General features: G+C 41.7%; 1 protein-coding gene across 1 annotated transcript in view; it reads right to left on the reverse strand.

Annotated features, from left to right (window-relative positions):
- Positions 1–16,759, reverse strand: part of LOC115368869 (netrin receptor UNC5D-like) — a 185,203-nt gene that overhangs the window by 14,755 nt on the left and 153,689 nt on the right. Inside the window, exons 7-12 of the mRNA XM_030065270.1 lie at positions 15,134–15,298; positions 14,664–14,696; positions 12,103–12,288; positions 5,047–5,196; positions 4,655–4,873; positions 3,397–3,481 (exon numbers count right to left, since the gene is read on the reverse strand). Coding sequence (XP_029921130.1) covers positions 3,397–3,481; positions 4,655–4,873; positions 5,047–5,196; positions 12,103–12,288; positions 14,664–14,696; positions 15,134–15,298 — 838 coding nt within the window. The remainder of the gene's footprint in view (positions 1–3,396; positions 3,482–4,654; positions 4,874–5,046; positions 5,197–12,102; positions 12,289–14,663; positions 14,697–15,133; positions 15,299–16,759) is intronic.

Below are 16,759 nucleotides of genomic sequence, written 5' to 3' on the forward strand. Positions count from 1 at the left end.
CGCTGGAAACAATCAACACGAAAAATTAACAGAGGTTATGATCCCCTGTCTAAAAATAAAGTAACACATCTAGACAGCACTGAGATCCTGCAGCTGCACTTTTGTGCTAATCAGCCCCAGGCATCACAGGAAACCAAGGTTACCTGCTGCTGAGACTCTGGTAATTAGCCAGATTGCCTGTGAGCAAAGATTAAAGATGGTTATTTAGTATCTCTGATTGTGAGAACAAAGGAATATATCTCCAGGATGATGGTAAAGTGTAGATTATTGATTTTGGAGAAATTAATTAATGGGGATGATTACTGGTATAATAAAACGAGTTTGTGATGTCTCATAGGTGCTGACAGCAATAATTATAAAAATTGTCGGGACCTTCAATGCTGCTTGGATGCTACTACACCCTCTCTTTCACATTTTCACACAGAAATGATATCCAGCATAACAACCACAATTCATCACATTTGATCACTTTTTCTCTCAAGCCACAATCATATACATTATTTTTAGATTGTGGCGATCTCTCATTCGCTCGTTGTCATTGTAATATGGATTAAGAATGGGCTCCAGAGTGAGAAAGTCACTCCTTTCAAAAGAGAGACTGGCACGCCCTGTTCAGACTTGGCTTTAACATCTGTCTCAGGTGAACCGTCGCCATGTAAACAGCTGAGACAGACTGCTGTCCACACCTGGCATTATCATGCATCTCAAGTGTGTCTCCACTGACCGCTAGTGATCGATTTGTGATCAACCTCAGATCCATCAAAATTACTTCTTCTGTTTCGACTCGTACTTTAATTCCTCTGCACCTTATTCCAAATCCCATCCTGTCGCTTCTTCCTGCCTCACTTCTATAGTCCATGTTGCAGCTATTTTCCCAATATTCCCCTCCGCTGTTCCCATCTCTCACCATCACGTCACCACAAAAACACACTTCATACAAATTTGAATTCCATACCAACAGTCTGCTCTATTAAACGTTTCCTCCTTCGACAAAGTGACTAGGTGGTGTATCAGTGTTGATGGGGACACTACAAATGTGGCCCAGTGTGTCCCTGATCATATCTGAAGGTGCTTTAAATCAGGAGTTTGCAACTTTTTCCCATCACAAAGCCCCACCTTTTCATCATTATAACTTGTAAGGGCCAATAAGAAGAAAAAAAAAATTCTCACAAACTCTTGGCAAATCTATTCTTTGGTTTATTAAACAAGTATTGACACCGATATGGCTTTTTCTTATGAACTGAAGTGCTACTAGGTCATAAAATCAGAGCTGTCCATAAAAGGTCAGAAAAACAGACTAGAACTAGGGGAAATTACTGCTCTGACTGACATGGACTGAAAGCCTGCAAAGCCACACATTGGTTATCATCAGCACAGATGAAGTGGTGAACGTGAAATTTTTGAAAACATGAACACATTGTCCAGATCAGATGAGTGCAGGAGAAATGTGCATGTGAAAGTCAAAGTGAAGGTAAAAATAACATTTTAAACTGAATGTGGATGTGTTTGGTCGTGGGTTGGGTCAGATTGTGGGGTCAGGTCGGATATAAAATTGATTTAGAGAAAATTGCTGGTAACGGGTCGGGTGCGTTATTAAGCTTTGCGAGTACAAGTCACACATGGGTTTGTAAAACTGGACCCGCGCAGGACTTTGGCTTCCAAGCATGGCATTCTGTGGCCAACTAGAAGGGTGACTGTGATCCATCAGTGGGCCAAGTTGATGAGAAACCCCAGTGATCACATCACAGCGCATCTCCATGACTCATTGAACCCTGCTGGCGTCTGTACTTAGTGCTGCTAAAGCTACATGTGAATTGGGTCACAGCTACTGAGTTACAGTCTTGGTCATACCCTAAGAGGCTAAGTGGGAAATTACATTCACAGCACATGATTATCTCCTGCTCAACTACAATTCACTGCAAAGTGCGCTCAAAAAGTGCAGGATAACGGCACTCACTCAACAAAGTTCAGTCAGCTCATTCACTCAAACAGATATGTCACATTATATTAGGTGTTTTTTTGGTCACACGCTATAATTCATGCCCTGCCGCCCCCCCCCTCCGCTGAGCTGGAGGAGATCACAGACACAAAACAACCTAGTGAAGCCTAGAGGACGGATGGGAGCTCTCATGAACACCTGAAACCAAGCCAGGCAGAGCTGATCGATTCCTATTCTTCGCTGAGGAAGGCGTCGTCTTATGTAGATGGCTAAAGTTTGAATGGGAAGAAAAGGATCCAATTTCTCCCTGGGTCTCTGTGGCTGTCAAGAGATACGGTTTGACTGACAGCTCAGTGGTGCACAGCCCCTGCAGCTCCTCAAATGACAGCCAGAGAAGTAAACAGCATCGGGCTTATCAGAGCAAAGCAGGAACCTAGAGGGTAGGGGCTTGGCTGGATTTGGGCGTCTTTAGAGGACTGCGCAGCCGGTCCACTAACAGCGCTCTGAGGCGTAACCTATACGTGACCTTTGATCTGTATCTTTACCCACGTGCCCCGAGCACTTTAATGACAGAGAGGTGAGCAAGATGACATGACAGCTGGATGTCAGACGACAGCAAATGTCATTTTTGAGTCTCCCTCAGACGCACAAATCAAATTTCTTTGAGGGGCATGAATGAGTAGGCATGTTGTTATGGCGATAACTTGGTGGCAGGGTTTCACACAGTCATGGTGACACTATATCTTTTCTTTTCTATCTGTTTTAAATTAAGAACAAGTCCAAAATTGACTTCTAGTTATAAGATAACTTTTGAGGCTCTGCTGGGAAGAAGTCAAGAATATAAAATTTCATTCAGATGGTTCTTATCTATCATGCCATTTGCTTCTCGAGTAATAGCTTTGTGAAAGTCTTGACAGCCAAGTTACAGAAATGCCTTTCAGTGGCAGGCAATAGTCATCTCAATTTTCTTTGTTGCATATCGCATTTCCATCTGACTGAGTCTCAAATCAATACCGCCTATCCTTGTGATTTCACAAAAATTCACAGCATCCACCACTTTAACCAGTCGCGATAAAAAGACATGGTGTCACAGTTAGGGCTGCAGACACAGAACAGGCTCCGAGGAAGGTGGGGTGCGTGTGTCTCCGCTGAGCCAGTTGCTCGGGGCAATGCTGCAGTCTGCAGGGCTACGTCTGCAACTGCCAGCCTATTTGTGACACATCATGTCCTCCCTGTAGCGTGTGCAAGATGAGCAAGGGCCCCATGCTGGGTAGAGCATGTCTGCGTCTTTCTGCGAGCCTCCGCGCATATGTTTGTGTATGAGAATGAGGCAGACAGAGAGAGTCTGTGTACGTCTGTTTGAGGAGAAAGGAGAGATGAGATGCGGTGCAGTGAGATGAAGGAGAGGAAGCGGGCGTCCAGAGAAACAGACTCCACTGTCGGCGGGAGTCCCTCACCTGCTGTCCTCCTGGTTGATGATCATGTACATTTCCCAGGTTGTGTCTTCAGCGATGCCCCCGTGAGGCACCAACAGACTGATGCCTACAAAGAAAAAGGCACACGGCAGCTGATCAACACGTACAACCTCAGGTGCACACATACGCGCACACACACACACACACACCTGCTCTGCTGTCAGGTCTCTTTACTGGAGGTGACAGCCAGAGAGGTGATGGCCCCAGAAAGAGGTGACGGAGGCAAGTCCCAGAGGCCTTACGAATCAATGCTGCCAACAGTCTCTTTGTCACAAACATGCACAAAGTCTCTTTCCTTTTACACACACACACACACAGACACACAAAACATGAGCATACTGTGACCAAGAATTACTACCAATTTAGGCTGCAGTAGATAAAGCGCCACCAGGGACAGGTTGAAGAATGTAGGCCATGTGTGCTGATGAGAGAGAGTAGCTTGAATTATGTGACAGACTAATTATCACAACCTTTCATCATTCCGACTAACCTGCAGCTCAAAGACCGAAACCATGTCCTGCACCAATCCTATTCCTCTGCCTTGCTGAAATCCAATTTATTTCTCGGGTCTTTGTCATGCGAGCGTTTTCAACAAGGGCTAAAACAAAGCCACGTTTTTCTCAGCGGCTCTCGAGACAGGACTGGAACCCCAGCCTGCTGAAGCAAAATCCCGTTGACTGATGCTGGCGTTTCTTGCACATTGTTTTTTTTACTACGTCACATAACTTAAAAATGTGACATCTCAATGCATCCTTGGTTTTGCAGAAACTTGAACGGCCAACATTGTTTCGTGGTGACTGGGCTGTAATATTCCAGCATATCATAACTCAACATGCTGCTGGAGAATAATAGCAAGATATAACCTGAATCCTCAAAGACACATTTTTTTTTTCTATGTCCTTACACAGAAAATTTGAAAGGATTTTGATCAAAGCTATTAAAATAACTCGAGTTATTTTGTTCACAAATTGACAGTTTGGTGGTGACACTACAGCAAAGGTCATGGCGCCAGAAAAATCTATAGCGTTCATCCCCTCGGGGTCATGAACATGCACAGCAGTTTTGAAAAGATGTGATGACTGCTACAGACGATGATCTGGAGACGATGAGGCGGACGTCAGGGTGAAAATATTCAAAGTCGTTCTGGGGTTGCACTCCTTTCTTTCATATTGTATTTGTTTAAAAGATGTTTTTTTATTGAAGCACTGAAACATTGAAAATGGCTCCGCACGAGGCTTACCAGTGTTGGGCACCACGAGCCTCCCTCCTGCGTGGCCAAACACGCCTGTTGTTTTGTGGGGAGGCCTGGTGGGGGTCAGCGGTGCCTGGGAGATGAACAGGCTCTTCTCCCTTCTGCCCAGGGTGGCCTCCACTGCAACCCCGCTGTAGTCTGGAGCCATGCCCCTCGGGAAGGTCTGAGGGTGGGACATGACATGGTACTCCGCCCTCTCTGCCACCCCTAGAGATACCATGAAGGAACTCTGACCTGGTTGTAGATAAACAAATGGCTCGCTCAGATCACAAACATGACACCCAGAGAGTCATTTAGTCAAAGTCAGGCTCCAAAGTCCAACAGCAACAGACAAAAACGTTTGTTTAAAATACACTGGAAATGAGGCTGTCTTTTCTGACCTTTGACCTTGAGGTCAGGCAAGGGGTCAAGGAGTGAACGCTCGGCCATCAACTCCTTATCGATGGAGTCCTGAAAACACATGGGGCTCGTGTATGTCCGCGACACCGTCAGATCAGGCTGTATGGATGAGCTAATGAGCAGTGGGTTCCCTGAAAAAAAAAGCAAAAAACCAAAACCACAAAGAGAGCAAATCACTGCCACTATTAAGATCTCTTTGGTGTGGATGGTGTCATGAGACAATCTAGAAAAGCAAATGACCTCAAGGGCATGTCGAGACAACAGCGATTTTTAACCACCGATGATAGCTGCGTCAATATCATCACCATAGAAACAGGACTGCCATAAAAACATTTCATCATAACAAAGTCCTAATTAAAAGTTAAAAATGTCAGACAGCAATTGGAGTCTAGTAGAATGTCTTAATTTGATATCTTAGTGGTGTAACAAACACTTATGATGATCAGCATCAGCATCATGGTGGACATTTCAGCTTTATGGCATATTACATCACATTATATTGTGACATGCCTGGGCTGTGGTCTTGTACCCCAAATTAATAATCTTCAAAATAGGAGGAAGCCTAATTTATCCCTGAATTTAGATTTTCTTTATATTCTCAAACTTTGAATACATATAATTTTGCTATGAGACAATCAGACAAATTTTGAGAAATAAAAATATACATAAGATAGAGAGCAACACCCTGAAGCCCCATGAAAATAAAATTCCAATTCCTGCAGTAAATGTTTGGAAATAAAGTGGTAATGTGTGAATTTCTTGATTAACTATTTTGGCAACATCTTCCGCAATCAGAGGTCACCGCGGGTGTTTCGCGCTGGTGCTTCCCTGCAATCATTTGCAACAGTTTCAGCCGGTCTTTGATGTCACTGGACTAACAGCAACTCCCAAACAACACGGACCGCTCTGCTGAGACCAGTGACGTGACTACAAAAAAAAAAAAAAAAGGACAAAAATTTGACTCTAAGAGCAACCATGACTACAGAGATGGAAATCATAACAAGTACAAGGCAACAGACACACCATTTGCTTCGTGCAGGGAATCAAAGACCCTGGAGATTGATTGATCTATTCAAGAGAGTCAGGCATTGTTTCGGTTGCAAGAAGCATCTTGAGAAAGGTTCTCGCAACTGAAATGTCGACTGACTACCTTGAATAAATCAATGCAGAGGTGAAAAACTGTGCGGGAAATCACTTTTTTTCTTTAGATCTTTTTTTAAAAACATCTTTACTATTTAGTTATATTATTATTACATTACAATCAATGGCCACAAGAACCAACCAGCTACATCCAGCTACATTCTGGGAGGAGAAGTATTGGAGGGGATTGATTGATGAGACTAAACACATTTGTTATCCTTATGGATACAAATATGCAAGGATGGCTTTTGTGGATGACATGAAAAATCATTAAGTTTCACAAGTGAAGCAAAATAGATATATGAGCCACCAGAAAAGCTACTCTGCCCTGTCGCTTTCCTTGAGAAGTATCTGTCCCTGCTGCCGTCCAGTGCCCAAGCCTTCTATGTGACCAACCCTGCTATAAGTAAATGAGTAAATGACCCTATAATCTATGAATAAATATGCGGTTTAATAGAGCAATATAGTTTAATAATGTTTATAGTATGTGTTTGTCTTGCTGGGCTTTAATATAGGAGATAAAAAGCTTTACACAATGCAACTTCCATGCAGTTAGCTGCAGGTTGCAAATTAAATTTTTACTGCTGTCGTGTTACCGAACCCATACAGAACATCCCAAATCATGACACAAGCCCAGTTCATGATTGTCATCACTGGGTGGCTCTCCTGCAGAACTGAAACACAACTAGCACAGTTTTTGAATGTAACATTCACTGAACTCAGGAAACTTTAGAAAAGCAATAACCCACTCCAGCAATCATTTGCAACACTGTCCCGGCCTCTGTGCATTGGGCAGGTAACATATAGCTAAAATCTAATATTGGGTGGTCTGTTGTGGCTTATATTGGTTAACTGTAAAATTTTAATCAAGAGATGGCTGCAGAGCTGCCTTTTTTCCATATTTCCTGAGGTGCTGCTGGCTCGAGGCAAAGTGTGCCTTAGTTCACTCATTATAGCTAAATCATCTACCAACACTGTGACCTGAAATAGGAGAGTTAAAACTAACCGATTTGTTCTGATACATGCAAAAATGTTCTTGACTTTTCTGTTTATTTCCTACACTGGAACACAATAGTCTAGTGTGGCCTTCAAGTGTTGCTGAAAATATTGCAGCAACATATTAAGAACATATGAATAATCCAATAAATCAACATTGCATCACTGCAAGAAGGTATGACTGTGCTATAGTCACATGCCAGCACTGCCAGGCCTGCAAACTCAGGCCCACTAATCTCATATAGCCACAACTCCGGCTCAAACAGCAGAGATCTGGAGAAATTTTTAACAGAAGCAAGTCAGAAAAGAAAACAGAGGCGTTGCCGTGGGAGCTGTCATCATAATTCAAATCAGTCAAATTGTGCGAGGGTGGAACATGGCACTGGTGCTCACTTGTTTACTGCGGAAACAACGGAAACTTGTTGTTACAGTAAGCTTGCTAGCAAAACAAAACTGACATGATACCAGCGTGGGCAATGACTGTGCAATAACCTGCCTTCAAAACGCAAACTATCGCCTTGATTAATTCAATTTTTTTCTTTTTTTCTTTTTTGTACATTTCAACCCAATTCCCTTGCACTTAACAAAATAAACAGGTCTGTATGGAATTATAGCATAGAAAAGAAACCAAAAGGAAAAATGAGATAAGATGAGATGAAATGAAAATAAAAGATAAGACAAAATAAAGACACATATGTTGAAGTTATTTTTTTGATCAAAGACTCAAAGGCCTCGCTGTCGAGGGAACGCACAGCTAAAGCAAACAACAACTAGCCCGATTCCCTTTAATGAGGAAATATATATAAATTACTAATGTGTTTTGTCTGGGATTACGTGAGCTGTGTTCGCAGTGACTCATCGCCGAGGATTTGCCTGCAAAAGAAACGATCGGCGTGTCTCTACGCCAGGCTGTGGCAACAGGGGAGGGCAGTGTGATTCCATACAAGTGGGGCTGTTTTAGCCTTTGTATCAGCGGGAACAGAAAGCAAGATTAAAGCTTTCTCTGCCACCTGCTGCGTTATCAAAATGCACTTTATCACACCCTGCTGAGAGCCGTTGCTGTGGTGACCCATAATGTCAGCCGTGTGAAAATATGTCTCCATCTGTGGGCTCAAACGCAATACTTCTGAGCCCTGATTTTCTTGTTTTATTTGGTGACACAGGCCCACAAAAATGTTCCATTCTAGGGCTGGGTAAAAAATCAATACCCCGATAAATAGCATTTTTATTTTTATTATTGTTATTTTTTTTCTTTCTGAAACTCTCTAAATACAGATAACACTACAGGTAGCCCATATTTTCCAGCTCAGCTGTGTTTCACTCTGCTCAAGTACAAATTGGATCACATAGCAGCCAGTTAGAGAGACCACTTGTGTTTGGACATTCAAAACTATTGACAAAAACCTGTCTGAGCGCTCAACAAAGCAGTCACACACACACGCCAACATTTTTGCATAAAATCATGACATTAGTCAAGGATGTTTGTTTATTTTTGCCAACTTTTAGGATGCACGGGTAGAACAACACTCTGGCTGCACAAAAATGATTAAAAACACTTGGAGTTGCAGCAACATAGTGTTGCATAATCATAATTTCAGCTCCAGAGAGATTTTCTATACAAATTTCTATACAAAAAACACAAAATGTATTAAATAAAAAATAAAATAAAAATATATACTGTATCATACAATAGAAATTAAATGGGTAGAATATGGCTAGAATAGTATTTGTGGACCTTTGAAGTTTGTTGTAATAACTGGATCTGTCTGTTGCGGTGTGTACAGCTCGCAGCAACAACAACAGAGAAAGTAAATCTAATAAATCTAATAAATGTAATGCACAAAAGTAATTTAAATCATCTATGCACTGCAAGTTATTTAAATATCATTGACGGCTAATTCAGCACCTACCACAGTCTAGTGTTAATATTAGCTAATTAGATATGAGCTAAATTAATCCCATTCAGTTTCAATGGTGAATCCTAATTAGCTGTGTTGTTGTAAACAAAGTTTTTGAAAAATTTTCTTGCGAAGTCACCAGCAACCTACCAGATAAGACTCAACTCCGGCCACAACCAAGTTTTTTTTTTTTTTTTTAAATCAAGAGCCACAAGGTTAAATTTCCGTTATTCATTTTCTTGTGAAAACAGAACATGACTCTTTATCCATGCATCACTTCTCCTGACGTGAACAAACTCCTCTGCCGACACGGTGGCATCAGTTCAAAGTGAACCAAGTGGAAATACTCTGATTTGCCCTGCAACCAAAAGCCCACGCCGGTTCTACCCATTCAATTTCTATGGTTCATACAGAGCGGTAGCTGTGCCGCTCAACACTTTGCTGAATTCAACTATTAACCAAAACCACACTTGTCAGTATGTAATTTAGATTAAACTGCAAGTTTATTTACACCCAGGAAATGTGTTTGCTACATGTGTAGATGCATTGCTTCAGTGTACAGAGAGGTGTTTAGTGTTATTGTGTGTGCTGTATCGGCAGCGATGTGCTCTACTATCTGCATAACAGCAGTTTTCTGAAGGTTGACAACAACATGCTGAAAAATTCAATACAGTCAATTTCACCCCTGACCTGTCACAATAATTTGTGTAATCATATCAGAAAACAAAGTGTCAACTATAAATTAATCATATACAAAACTGTATTGCTTGCATTAAGTTGATGTCAATTTGAGACGGTACAATGTGGATCAAATTAATACATCAATACAACCACAACATGGAATGGAAGTGAATCAACACATGGCCCTCAACAATATCAAGGCTTAATCCAGTCAGAATCCTCTATAGATATGGGTGGGCATGTGTGTGTGTGTGTGTGTGTGTGTGTGTGTGAAATGAAAAATTCGATCTGTGCCTGGTCTCCCTTCTTTACATCCCCTGTACCGTATCTCTTGTGTTGGGAGGAGAAAGGCAGCCCATTTGTATTATGATGTCAATGTCATCTCACTGTATCGCCGGGTAGAAATCTCGAGTGCACTTTATTTGACTTTCTGGAGTCAAACCAAAATGAAAAATGAAGAAATTAAATACACATCAATTGGGCAAAGCAGCCATTGAATCCAAGGACAGTTCAGTCACACGTGTCAAGTCTCAGCTGGGTATGAACAGGCTAAGCATAGGTGTGTGTGTGTGTGTGTGTGTGTGTGAGAGAGAGAGAGAGAAAGAAAGAAATATCTTTTTGCTCAGAAAACTAATTGAACTGATGTGTCCTCACTTGCACTTCTAGCCCTTGTTTTTAATTTTATTATTAGTTTTTTTTTTTTTTTTTTTTGGTATTAATGGGATTATGAAATAATTTCATTTTTCACCAATAACTCATTTTTTTTCTTACATAGATAACCCACGCCATGTATCCATATTTAGAAAAACTAATTCATTGATCACTCAATAAAAGGTTCTGATAAAGCTAATAAGTCACAGATTAACTCCAACATTTTCCCATAATGAGGTTTACTTCCAGGCTGCCAATTATGTTGTGAAAGTCGATGTCAATTCTCCTTTTATTTATTTATTTATTTTTTTTCTTTTTCAGATGGTGGCTATCTTGATTCTGAGAGGAAGGCCTTTCATTTATTGACCAGTAATGTCATCACCTAATGAGATCAGTTTCCTTGAGGCTTCTGCTTATCATTTGAAACTAGAGCGAGCCTGATCTGCCTTCTATGATTTCAACCGCAAGAACAATCGCAAAGTGACATTACTGACCTCTTTTTTCCTTCCCCTTTTTCTTTTTCAATTTGAACAGAGTGTAAGAAAATTGCACTCACAGTGGGAGACGGCATTACCAGGGCACCACTGTCCGTGAAAGATTGTAATTAGAAGATATGGTATGTCCAGCTGTCCTCACATACATCAGTGGTGGAAAGAGTACCACAAATTGCTACTCAAGTAGAAGTACTGTTACTTTTCTGATACTTGACTGCAGTAGAAGTACTGCTGTAAAAAATCTACTGAAGTAAAAGCAAGAAGTGTTTCATTTAAAACAAACTGGGAGAAAAGTGACTGAGTTCCTTTTCAGAACAGTACCTGTGTTAGCTGTGGTCTTTTCCATGCAGTTAGAAAAGGATGCTGCAAACTACATGCTTTTAAAGGGGCATGACGCTCAACTGAAGTGAGGACCCTGTAGATTCAACTGACACATGTGGAATAAGCACCTAACATGATGACTGAGTCTACATGGTTCTCATCGTCAGGCCAGCTCATTGATATTTGACATACCCCTTTTTGTCCACACTTGTTCCATATTTTTGCCAGTTGAGTCTAAACAGTTCTCGCTTCCATCGACCACCTGCAGTTTTTTCATCATGCACTTTTTTTTTTTTTATTATCGGAAATGACAAAAAGTAGAAAAACCAAAAAAGTGGAAGCAGGTTCCTCCTCTCATTTTTGCTGACTGAAGTTTCCACAGTCTGTCATTGATCATTTGTTCTCTGTAATAGATGTGATTTTAAATGTAGTGATGGACAAAAATGTCCTTAAGTAAAAGTAAAATCACTGACTTTAAAAAAAAAAAATACTCAAGTACACAAGTACAAGTACACAAAAAAGGCACTGAGTTTCAGTAACATGAGGAAATGTAATGAGTCGATTCCACCTCTGGTGCAGGTTATACTTGTTTGTGTAAACCCTCACAGTCTACGCTTCCACTCCAATGCTAAAAACGCCAGTGCTGAAATTTCCAGTGCAATGCTAAAAACAGAGTGATAGCAGAGAACAGAGTGAAATAAGAGTTTGGGCTTGCAATCTCCTGAAGTACACGCAAAGCTGCTCAGTTACAGCAATGTGAGCAAATGCAATTGGTTACTTTCATCTCACATGATTGACATGCCCGTGCCTTATGTCCTTATGTCCTTTTTGGATGAGTGCACTGTTCGCGGCTCACCTTGGCGTGATGTCTTGAAGCTGAAGGACTGGAAGCCGCCGGTGAGGGCAGAGGAGTCGATGACATCAACGCCGTACTCGCTCTGGTTCTTTCGGTACAGAGTGACAGCGATGATCATCACCACCACCGTCACAACACCGGCGGCAAGGCCTGAATACAAGGCCACATCGCTGCTGCTCTCCACGCCTTCGAGAGCGAGAGCGAGGGAGCGGGTGCATGTGTTTGTGTGTTTGTGTGTGTGTGTGTGACAGAGAGAGAGAGAGAGAGAGAGAGAGGGAGGGGGAAAGAGAGAGAAAAGGTTAGCAGAATTTTCAGAGAATCTTTGATTTAGCCATCTACCTCTCCTGCTCTTAATTAGAACGCTGAGGAGGACTCACCTAAAATAAACTGAAAAGCCACATTACTGAGGAATATCTGCTGAGCTGAAGTTGAGAGAGGAGACAAGTCTTCGTTAGTTCCAGACCACTTTATTCTTTTCTGGTTGTCGTCGACGCTGCCTCTTTATGCAGTGCTTCGTTGTTCCATCCCAGAGTGTTAAAGCTACTAATGAGGAACCTCGCAAGGAAGACGATTATAATCAACCCAGCACCTGACTGTCATTTCAAAACACTGCTTGGCTCTGGTGTTGGGAGGCACGAGGTGTTCCACTGGGATAATGTGACAAAACCAATTCATTAAATTAGCTCATCGGCAATGATTATGCTCTATCTGGTCCCACCAGTACTGCAGCGTCCAACTCCACAAAGAGAAAGAATGAGTGGGAAATAAAAGGCTGCTCGCTTGTTCCTGAAAGATAATGAGATCGGCGCTGAAACAGGACTTGCTGAGAAAGCCTGCTAAGTAGCCTGAAGCTCAAATGAGGAGAATTTTACAAAATATGCAAAGCAGCATTAACAGCTACAGCAGCAGGTTAATTGAGGGCTGGGGATGTTTTGGCAGGCAGGCCACATTCTTTTTTCTCCCCCCTTTCATGACAAACAAAAATACATAACTGTGTTAAAGGACAAATAAGGAGAACGTATGGTTTTGGTTAAATTGGCGTCAAATTGCTTTTCGCAGCATGTTACTTATTAACTGGCATTTATCAACGCAGAAATAATCCAGGACCAGAGAGTGCAGAACTGCAGGACACAGTGGCCGAGCAGTGGTAGAGTACAGGTTGTTTTGTTAAGATGTTATCCTCAATGTGGTCAAAAAATATGACAGTAATGATATTTGTGGAAATATTGGTAGATGGTTAATAATGGCCCTATGGTAACAGTAATAAAAATATGCATAACAGTACACAGGACACAAAATATATGGGACAGTCCTGTAAATTTTGTGATATCATGACTCATCTTGACTAATACAGGCTAATATATAAACTAATACAGGCTAGCATATAGTAAAATAAACTCCTTCAGGTTTATTACACTATATATTATTGAGGTGAACTGTCTTTTTCTTCGTCTGCTGTGCATAAACAGCACCTGACAAAGCAAAAGTGACAAGATCCTATTTAGTGCCTACACAGAAAATTTGGAAGGCGATGAGAGAAATTCTTTGCTCAAGAGTTGATGATCAACTTTCAGCAAAGTTGGAAAAAAAAAAAACAATTGTCAGAAATTGCCCACTTCATGACGAAACACCACAACCAGACAGAAAATTGACTGCTTTTAGGAGAATTATTAAGGATTAAGGATTAAGGATTATTCTGATGATTTTCAACCTGGCCTTATTTTCGGAGTTTTTGCCATCATGGTTATTGATTTGTGATCAAAATGTCATTTCAAGTGCAGAGCTTAATGTAGCCTTGGTTCACTGGGGATGCTGTTCTCCATGGCACAGACAAAGGACAAATTAAACTCCAATGGCTGGACCCAAAATGTCATTTACAGCATGTCTCTTCAGCACAGTAACATGCACACTGCAGTTACACACCTTTATACTGTTGTGACTGAACAACTGGTAGGAATAGAACTGATACTCCTCACTTGATACCTTGGACTCCTGTCAGAGCTCTGTCTCCTGTTATGTTGACCTCTTGCCCACCTCCACAGCTCATGAGGGCAGTGCTAGTTCAAAATACTGAACAGAGACCGGGCTGGCAGCACACAAACCAAAGAAAGATGCTTTCTGCTTGCCACACTCCATGAAATTAAATGGAAATTAAAGCTTGATTGCGGCTTGAAATGAGCACCCTCCTCTTTGGTGGGAGTTGGTGGGATATTCTTTAGACCGCTTGGCGCTAGGAAAGTATCTCATGATATGATAACAAAGCGCTTGAAAACAATCCATTGCTTAGTAAAATGATTCAGAAATGCGGGAAATTAGTGAAAAACTCCAATCACACTGGAGCTGTCCTTTAATCACTGCTAATTACTTGCGAGAGGAAAATGAGTGCATTCGTTTCAAAGCAAATTCGCTGTTATTTTTCAGTTATTTGCTCCTAAATGGTGGATGCTACCTGAGAAATGTCTGTGTGAACATCCGTATGTGAAATGGGACAGTTCATGGCCGCCTTGCAGCTGACCTCAGTCCAGCGCTTGGCAGAAAAGGGAACCTAAGGAGCGACTCACCTTGTGGCTTGGCGTCATGCAGCAGCTTTCGATCTACAAAGACACAGACACACAATATTTTCTTTGAATATTTCTAGTGGCTAATTACGTCTCCATCAATACCAGCTTGGGTGTGTGTGTGTGTGAGTACGCTCGTGCACGAGTGTGAGTGTTATTAAAATGCATTCTGAGACGTCTGGCACTTGCTGCTAACAGCGTGATGAAACTGATGCAATCACTTACTGTGTTTGAGTGGAAGATATTTCACTCAGTCACTGATGCTGTCAATATTTTGGTATGAATGATCAGGTAGTAATGATGAAAAGGAAGGAAAATCAAAGCGGATGAGGATAATGAGGATGATTATAATGATTGATTTTAATGATGGTTTAGCCCACACAAGAAAAAAAATATGAGGAGTAAATCTATAATTGCAACACAATGGAACTGATATTTATGATGGTAACCAGTGAGTCGGTGTTGTTCCTCACTCTGAGTGCAGAGGCCTCCGGTGCAGTTTTCCACGGCCAGTGCCGCCCCATCACACAGTCGACCCCCATGTTTGGGCTCCGGGGCCGTGCACTCCCTGCTGCGCTGCCTCTCACACTCGGCACTGCACACTGTCCACTCAGTCCACTCCCCCCAGCCGCCGTCCACTGAGGGATCAAAGGCAAACACAAATGTATGGATGTAAATTAATGCACAAGTGCACAAATTGATGCCCATGTGTGGTGGAAGACCATCGGCACTGCAGTAATGGTCCATTTGTGTGAGTTGACTTATTCACTGCACGCACACACACACACACACACACCAGGACCACACCAGTATAAGCACAGATACAAAGAAAACAGGGTAGAGAACTAACCAGTGAACAGCATCACTTTACATTAAGAGTACCCTTATAAAGGATTTTTTTTTTTTTTTTTTTTTATCAATTAGGTCATAAACACTACATAAATCATTAATAAACAATTTCATTTCAACACAATTTTCATATATCAGTGCAGGGTCATTATTTGACACCAAGGATAGTTGACTGATAAAGGAAAAAAGATAGAGTTCACTAAGCAACTAGGAAAAGCTGAGATTTGCATTGCACTGCATTTAGCCTAACAGGATAAATGCAGTGAAGGGGTAAATTGATCTTGCCAAATAGTGAGCCTGCATTCATGAAGACTGTGTGACAGCTTGTTAATAATTTTTTATTTATAAACTGCTTACAATCGAATTAATACCCTGATTATAAACCATTCATAAACCCTTTATGAGCGTATAGTCTTATTGTAAAGTGGTACCCTGTGAACTTCTGACACAGGTACAAAATATCCACACATCAGGCCTAAATCGGGTCACTGAGTGGCTTCATAGAACTTTCTGGGGAAGCACTTACAGACGACTAACTTTGCAAAAAGCACTTTCTTCCTGAGGGTAGCACATTTGAGAAGGACAGTGCTCCATCTTCCTGACTTCGAACACAAAGCCACTCCGCTTGTTTCATGTTCCACCAAGTGTCCTTTCCACCTTAGCGACTCCATAGGTGCGAGACGTTTCCCCTCTTCCTGTTAATCTAAATGCAAATGCCGTATTTGTGTTCAAACTCGGATGCAGACACTGAATTCTTTTGAAGGAGACAGTGAGGAGACAGCGAGTGTGAATGTGTTGGCAAAGTGGCGATAATGCGCGTGGGAGGGCACAGTCCTCAGCGATAACTTACTTCCTGAACCTGATGAGCGTTTTGCCCCAGATTGGTGCTGTAGTTGAAATCATAAATCTGCGCTCGTCTCGAAAAACGGTTCAACAGAGCAAATCACACGGCAGTTTTGATAACTGGCCCTGTCGCTTTGCTCGCTCTCTCACAGTTTAAGCTTTTGCTGTTTTGTTTCTGTCTGTCATGTTCTCTTTTCCCTTTCTTCTTTTTCTCAGGCTTTTCCCTTCATTAATTGTCTCCCTGAGGTCCGCTCTGTTAGGTTTCAGACGCAAACCACTGTCAGCATCGGCAATGGGGTCGGGCAATTAATTTATACAGTGTGTAAAGACATCCAAACAACAGCAGGGGTGCCTGCTCTAAGTCCACGTAAGGTGCTATTATAAATGTAATGAAAATGGTGCATCAA

This window comes from Myripristis murdjan, chromosome 12, assembly GCF_902150065.1.
Source record: "Myripristis murdjan chromosome 12, fMyrMur1.1, whole genome shotgun sequence".
Taxonomy (NCBI): domain Eukaryota; kingdom Metazoa; phylum Chordata; class Actinopteri; order Holocentriformes; family Holocentridae; genus Myripristis; species Myripristis murdjan.